At 35.0% G+C, this 8672-nt stretch overlaps 1 protein-coding gene across 1 annotated transcript; it reads right to left on the bottom strand.

Moving 5' to 3' along the window:
* Positions 1-390: 390 nt before the first annotated feature.
* Positions 391-7957, bottom strand: LOC144574227 (putative glucomannan 4-beta-mannosyltransferase 11). The gene is made up of 10 exons (XM_078324133.1): positions 7638-7957; positions 7206-7534; positions 6980-7078; positions 2335-2587; positions 2136-2246; positions 1760-1896; positions 1518-1631; positions 1226-1425; positions 844-1122; positions 391-666 (listed from the first exon to the last, which is right to left on the bottom strand). The coding sequence occupies exons 1-10, from the start codon at positions 7669-7671 to the stop codon at positions 504-506; spliced, it is 1719 nt and encodes a 572-aa protein (XP_078180259.1). The 5' UTR covers positions 7672-7957; the 3' UTR covers positions 391-503.
* Between the last annotated feature and the right edge of the window lie 715 nt (positions 7958-8672).

The raw sequence follows: 8672 nt of genomic DNA, 5'->3' as shown, positions 1-8672 counted from the left end.
CTGTGTAGTTTCTACACAGACTATTCCAAGTCAGGAAAAAGGAGTAAGGTTCATGATAGGATTGTGAGTCAACAGTAAAAAAATAGTCTCTTTATGGAAATGAAACTCTTATGAATTGGACATGAGTAGTACTAGGATGGGTGTCCTCCTGGGAAGTGGGAAGTCCCTGTGTTGCTGATTCCGGTTGAGTTTCATTTCTAGCCTAAATAATTTGTTTGGGAATAAAGACTTTGAAGAAGAAGAATATATACTTCAACTTGCAAAAAGTGTTATAATTAATTGTATCATCAATATATTTGCTTTCATCAAATATAACTCATTTTGAAATTACATACAGGTTGGAAAAGAATATTAAAAAAAAAAAAGTTATTTGAGGGTATCTATCCTGGCTTTCAAGTCTTTGCAAAAATCTGTTTATTCAAATTTTTTTTACAGAAAAGAATCAGAAGTTCTTACTGAATTAAGCTACAAATAAACAATCATGTCGACAATGGACATGGAAATCAATCATTAGGAGTTTGAATGCCAAGGTAACCAAAACCAGCAACAAAAAATGCGATGCCTTGAACGAAAAGGTAAAGGAAGTATCCTTTCTTAGAGATCGCTGCATCATAGTATCCACAAAAGAACATAAAAGCTCCAATACCCAGTTCAGAGTAATAGAACCTGATAACAAAAAGATAATAAATAGTAAGACTGTAAGATACAAAACAATAGTACTTGAAATCAGAGATCAGATGAATGAAAAAATTTGTAACATTTTAACTCAAATATAGGTTCAAATTGTCTGATACTGGTAAATAGCAATAGCAATCAAGGAGCAATATTGAAGATTATAGGTACCTGTCCGTGATTCCTGCTTTCTTCTTCTTTAGTTTAGGAATACAAGGCTTTGTAAGATGTGAATCGGCCGACTTATCAGTAAGCAATGAATCGACCAACTTATCAGCTTCACTTATGTCTATAACAACATGCTTAGTCTTGTGAGCATCTCCTAGCTTTTCAGTGACAACCCATTCATTGACTCTTCCAGCATCAAATAGACCCGTCAGTGCCGCCTTTAGTCGGTGCAGAGACATTACATTCTCAAAAAGTATCCAGATAAACACGAGATGAAACGAACTGAAACGAAGAAAATAAAAGATGGAGAAACAGTCCCGCTTATGTTATATTTTTCTTTACAGAGTAAACTGTACAAACTTATATATAATATCTCTTGTGTTACCTCGGTGTGCCGACAGATTTACATAAGGTAATGATCGTGGGGACGTAAACAACCCCCCAATAAGGAATATCCACCTCAGGGAAGAAAACCGATAGCGGGATCACAGTGCAGTAATAAACGAAGGTTACGGTGTGTGCCACAATCTTTCCAATAAAAAAGAAGTCATATATGATATGCACCTTTTTCCGGAATGAAACTTTCTGATAATGAGAAAAAAGGATCAAGGTAAATACACATTCTTGACTATTGTATTATATTAGTTAATATAAAGGCAAAACAACAAGAGGCTTACATTGTTTTGCATAATTTCAACTGCCATTTTCTTGAAGAGATTGGCAGGACCACACGACCATCTGTGCTGTTGAAATCGAAATGCCTTGAAAGAACTTGGTAGTTCACTTTTAACCTATTCCAGCACACAATCAAGTCCCTTGAGAATTTAGTCTCTATTTGGTTGCAATTAGAATAATCTCTACCAAATGTTGACAATTTGTTCATTCATTATTGACAAGCATAAAGGTAGAAGGACAATACATGTAAATCGCCAATATAAACAAACTTCCAGCCTCTGAGGGTGGCTCTAACTGCCAAATCCATGTCTTCAACTGTGGTACGATCCTTCCACCCACCGGCATCTGCAATTGCAGCGATTCTCCAGACACCTGCGGTCCCTGACAAACAACAACACATTGCATTAGCTATAAGTAAATGAAGGTTACCACACAAAAAATTGGTTACTAGCATGTGCAAGTTTCATTGGTCATGTCATCCTAATACATCAAGAACACTTTCATTGGAGCATTTCACCAAACACATTACGTGCATGGAATTAAATATGCTGAGCATCTCATGATTTGTGCAATGTCATGATCATCCACTAATATAATCTACAAAGGGTTCCGATTGTTACCGTTAAAACCGAAAAATGCAAACATGGTAGAGCCTGACTCTTGCTCGACCTTGAAATGGTAATCAAGTGACATCTCTTGAAGTCTAGTCATCAGGCATTCGTCGGCATTCACTACATGCAAGATAAATCATTTAGAATCTTTTAAAGCATAGATCATATCAGTTCATATCTGTACTTGTATCAGCAGAATGATATGTACCGAATCTCCAACGACTTTGAACGAGTGCAATGTCAGGGTTATGCATTAGAAAAGGCACCGTTCTCAGGAGGAAATCGGATTCGGGTTGAAAATCAGCATCAAACATGGCGATGTATTCGCAATCTTGCACATAGTCATGCTTCATTCCTTCTTTAAGAGCCCCTGCTTTGTACCCTTTTCTGTTGTTTCTGACTTCATATTTTATATTTACACCTTTGCTCTTCCACCGTTGGCATTCCAACTCCACCAAATCCTATAAAATAAATAATTCTCTACTAGTGATTTTTTTTCCTTTCTGTGAAAGAAAATTTTAATTATTTATATAGGAGCATGGAGACACTAATTTTTTACTATTTGTTCAGATAAGTAGAAAATCACCTAATTTAAAAATTCTAGACCATTCAAAGATAGTGATTTTTCACCTATCTAAAAAATTAGGAAAAAATATAAAATTGAGTTTATGAGTGCATTTTTACTTGGAGATCACGTTAAACGGTTTATTTATTATTTAGATTTTGAAAACAAAAATATTAATTTATAGTACGGATCAATATGCATCATTCATACTTTCATAGTACTTTAGCCTCAATCACTGATTCTTTCCTCACTCTACTATCTTTTGTTATGTTTTTATGATGGATCATGGGGTCACATGAATAATTTTTTTTTTCTGGTTGGATGGATCATAGCATAGAAAGAAATATCGGCTGATACCAATTCGGATCGGTCGATACGTATCGGTATCGGTATCAGTCAGGACCGATCCGATATTGGTCCGATACTCGCGGATTTTGTATTTTTCGTCAAATTTCTGTCAATCTAGTCCGAATCTAATTATTATTCATCTGAAAACTTAAACCCGTGATTGATTAAATAGAGTATAAACTATGCACATGCTGAAAACTAGTCACATTCATTGATTAAATAGAGTATCAACTATGAACCCATGATTGGTTAAATAGCGTATCAACAATATATGCATATGAATATGAAGATGTTAACAATCCTTTAGTTGGATCTACAATGTCTTCTTTTTTTTGGTTCCGGACAACAATATCCTTATTTTTATCATAATACAGACGACAATGAAGTGATCCAGCCAGCACAACATAGTTTCTGACAGTGAAAGAGTGTGTTTATAGTTTTAATGCTTGTATTATATTATATTAGTGGATTATTTTATTGTAATTATTTATCTAAACATAAATTATTGACAAATTATTTTTTTTATCAATTTTTCCTATTTTTTTAGTGTAAAACTAGCTTCTGGCCAAAAAGTCTGATTTTTCGATCCGAATCAGCCGATACCGCCCGATACACCCATCCAGGATCGGTATTAGCCAGGACCGATCCCGATCTTGATCCCGATCCCGATACTGATATTTCCATCTATGGATCATAGCATCCCATGAATAATTTTTTTTTTTTCATTTTTTTTTCGTTTTTTTATTCTAGTTTGAGATGTCTTGTGGCGTCCCATAGAAAAGCCACGAGTCCTAGCTACCTTATTATTTTTGAATTTTCCATACAATATATATATATATAGAGAGAGAGAGAGAGATGGGCTATGGTGCATTGCAATGCATATGCCATGGTGTGCATTGGACCATAAATCACCGATTCAAAGTCCAAATGACCGATCCAAACCGTTCATCTTGTTCTCCATATTAATATGTGCTTGAAGACCAAATTTTACATTTTTTGAAATTTTTTTACTATTTATTAAGCCACTTTGAAAATCGCTGATCCAACGGTGACTGTTTGGAACAGTAAAATCAGAAGCCACCGTTGGATCAGCGATTTTCAAAGTGGCTTAATAAATAGTAAAAAAATTCCAAAAAATATAAAATTTGGTCTCCAAGCACATATTAATATGGAGAACAAGATGAACAGTTTGGATCGGTCATTTGGACTTTGAATCGGTGATTTATGGTCCAATGCACAGCATGGCCTATGCATTGCAATGCACCATAGCCCATCTATATATATATATATATATATATATATATATATTTCCATTTTTCTATGAATAAAAGTTTCGGCTAATATGCTATATATCTAGGTAGATTTATATATATTGAATAAACTACGATTCTACGAACAACGGAATTGTAAAGACATTAAATTTACAGGGCCCATTGACACCTAGATACAACTTTACTGTCGCTACTGGATTTCAAAAAAAAAATACAACTGTAATTTGAGAGCATGCTTCTCCTCACGAGACGATTTTCCTCTGAACCGTTGGCCATGTGAGTATTGATTATAACGGATTAGTCTTTGATTTTGTACGGCAGCTATAATTGGACGGATCTAGGAGTCTAAATTAGTGTGAATCAAGTTGATACAAATTGAATAACCTGATCTAATATTAAATCGAATTTGATCTTGATGTCCATAGAACTATCCAGTGTCCACTACTAGTGATTTGCTCTCGGGTAGGGTACGGGTACCTCGGGTAAATCCGAGACAGGTAACGGGTAGGGCGGGTAACGGGTAGGCGGGTACTCGGGTAGAACGGGTACGGGTAGGCGGATTTTTTTTTCAAAAACTCTACCCTGCCCGTTTCATACCTGTGCCCGTCTCGAGTAGGGGTAACGGATACCTCGGGTACGGGTAACGGGTATCTCGGGTAGGGTCCGGGTATTTTATTTTATTTTATTTTTCTGTTTTTGAAAAAAATTGAATTTCAAAATTAAACGGGTTAATAGGTACGGGTTAAACGGGTAAAGGGTGCGGGTACAACGGGTAAAGGGATGTGGGTTTGGGTTCAGATTGACGGGTGCGGGTACGAGTACAACGGGTCCGGATAGGCAGGTTTCAAGCACGGATAAGACGGGTACGGGTTGGACGGGTTTTTTTTCCAAATAATGATGTCAAGTCCGTCTCAAACCCGTACCCGTTTACCCGTCTATACCCGGGCACAGATACAGATACCTCGGGTAACGAATACAAGCGAACCGGATTCAAGTAACCCGTCTAGGATTTTAGCAAACCACTATCCACTACTAGGTAACTATGAATCTATGAGCAGGAGTGAAATGCACATTATCTTGTCCTATCAAGCAGTTGTGTGACCGCAACTATGCGTTAATTTCGCTCTCTCCGCTTATGGCGGGACCAACCGTACAACTGAATCGGATCCTTTTTCACGGCAAAGTCACGTGCATAATACTGCACAAAGGTTTCTGTCAGAAGGAGTAATTTTTTTTTTATTCAGTAATCAATTTTTTCTGTTTAAAAATAATAAAAAAAATGTCATCGTCAATTAACCCACCGTTTTTTTTTTTCCTACCCCTCCAAAATCAGAATTAAATGAATACCATCTGAATAATCAGATTTCAGATTCCGTCACGTTCGCACTGTGGATTTGCGGACGGATCGCCAATCCGTTCGCGGAATGGATCTGCGGACTGACCCGCCCGCGCCCTGACCCACTCGCGTGACCCGTTCGCACCGTGGATCTGCGAACGGGTTGGCAATCCGTCCGCAGATCCACGGTGCGAACGTGGCGGAATCTGAATTCCAATTTTTCGGGTGGTATTCATTTAATTCTGATTTTTGAGGGTGGTAGGAAAAAAAAAAGAATTAATTAACCCAATGTGAGGCAAATATGTTATAATCCAAAATAGAAATTAATGTGAGGCAATGTTTTGACAATTTGCAGTACCAATAATTTGTTTTAGCCCGTCATTCATTCTCAATTTAAAACCTTTTTATTTTAGAAAAAATTGTAAAATACATTTAATTTATACATTTATTATATAATATCATTTAGACTTTACAAAATTAAATCATATATTTATTATTATTATTATTTATTTATTTACGTAGGATGTGTATCAAATTTTGATGGGTTTAAAAATATGTTTAGCATTCAATCAAACAATTTCAAAAATTTAATGGTGTGATTTTCTTGACTATATAATGAATTATAAATCAAATGCTAAATGGACTCAGATTTATATATATACACCTCACTTAAAAATTGCGAACACATTTACAAAAAAAAATGAATTAAATAATATTTTTAAAATTAATGTACCATACATTCCGAATATTTATAAAAGTTTAGTGTAGGCTAAAATTACTCTTATATTAATATGTTTTCTTGTTCATTTTTTTCAGTGAAATTTCCATGTTCTTGTTCCTTAATAACTAGGGGTGTTAACGGGTACAGTACGGCTATATGGGGTTAGGACTTAGGTGGAGCTATTTTCATATCCGTACACATAATGATACATAATGATAATGGAAAAAATAATTTATCCTTACTCATCTTTTCGAATAATAATAATAATAATAATAATAATGATGATGAATACAACTTATTTGTATTATGAAAATTTAATAAAATACAAAACTTTATTGTATCATGTATCGTCTTTATACAAAATATATAACTATATATATAATTTTATTTTTAAAAATTATCTTATATGATAGTTGCTAAGATAACAAAAAAAAAATCATTATCCATACCTAATAATCTAACGAACAAAAAAAATCTTACCCTTATATGTGTTTTCGAATACAATACAGATCGGATAAACAAATAAAAGGTTGCCATTGACGCCCCTATTAATAACTCCATTTAACTATCATCGTACTTTCATACGCAAGCAAAATAAACAAATAATATTACCTTCACAGCAAGATCAGTCGAATCATCCAGTACTTGTATTATTACCCGATCCGACGGCCATTCCAATCCACATGCTGCTCCTATAGAAAGCTTGTATACCTTTGCACACAAACCAAAGCTTAGACCAAAACCAAACCCACCAAAATTTTACAAATTTTCATGCTAAGATAAACAATGCCATATTGCCAATAATAATTATGTCATTAATTATGTTAAGTAAACTTACCTCTTTCTCATTGTACATGGGTATCTGTACAAGCACCATTGGATAAACCGAGGTCCCCATTTCTTCATCTTGTTTAATGGGTTCCCATTTGTATCTCTTCTCTGGTTTTATCTTGAAAATTCTCACTGTTAGGCTAACTGCTCCGACGAATAATTTCTCTATCAAGATCATCACAGTCAAGGCAAGACATATGACAAGCACAAACCGCAACAATGGCACCATGAAATAGGAGACAAGCAGATTCCAGCTGTGTACCAGCGACTCCGAAACATTCTCCCATTGTATGGTTGTGCCAAATTCTCTCCATAGTCTTCTTATATATTGAACACCTGAAATACATTGCAATGAGGCAATTACATGAGCGCTTTGTGCTAGAGTGTGTGTGTGCATTATAACAGTGTACAAGGAATGATTTTTGAAAATGGGATGTACCAATCAACACATTGGTTGTTCCATCAGCTTCCATCCACACAGCAACTGAGAAGAGATGTTGCAACTGGCAACAACCCTTTCTATTTTTTCTCTGTTTTATGTTCTCTCTTTGTTTGTGATAGGTGGAGACCCCTATATGGTAAGTTATACTTTCTTGGGTATCAATTATTTAATGGGGCCAGAGATGTGTGGAGACAGATTCAGAAAAGGACTACCCAAGCTAAGAGATTTCTCGAGCTTGGGTCAATTAGCGTGTCAATGGGGAAGCATGTGAACTGTTTTTTTTAAGGGGAGTGATATGGAAAGTAAAAGGGGATCCAAAGAGTTAATTTATAAGACAACTGTGCAAAGTGAGAAATTGAGATGGTAATTCACTGATCAGTGCCGAGTTGCAAATATTTATACTACTAGGAGATAGCATGTTCTTTGGGACAGTCTGATTTTCATCGGAATGGTCTGTCTAAGACTCTAAGTTGGTTTGATTTGGAGGAAATAAATCTGCTGTGATTCTTCAGGAATCACAGGACCTGTTATTTCAAATTCAACCATTTATTTTATGAAATGTACAAATTTCAAGATCAGTAATTTTCTGTATACAAATCTCGAAATAAATGAAGAGATGGATTTGAAATAGCAAGAGTGATAAAATGTTCCTAGGGGTGCCAATGGCACCCCTTTATCTCTTTATTTGTTTATCTGATCTGTACTGGATCTGAAAACACGGATAAGATTAAGATCTTTTTTTCGTTAGCTTATCGGATACGGGTAAGGATAACGAGTTTTTTCATTATCCTACCCGTTATTGTACAAAATAATTTTTAAAAATAAAATTATATATATATTTGTATGAAGATAATACGTGATACAATTGTTATTTCTAGTAATAGTTTTTTTCGTCTATTTGACTAATTTGCAAAACATAAAATTATTAAATTTTACGATTTCTTCTATTTTAAAGTTATGCAGGTTTAAGACAATTGGAATTGGAATGTAGATTGCTTGAACTAAAGAAATCATAAAGACGCTTATCAAGAA

This window comes from Carex rostrata, chromosome 22 (assembly GCF_964058835.1).
Source record: "Carex rostrata chromosome 22, lpCarRost1.2, whole genome shotgun sequence".
NCBI classification, from domain to species: Eukaryota; Viridiplantae; Streptophyta; class Magnoliopsida; order Poales; family Cyperaceae; genus Carex; species Carex rostrata.
Note: the sequence above shows the minus strand (reverse complement) of the source record. Positions and strands in the feature narration are given on the sequence as shown.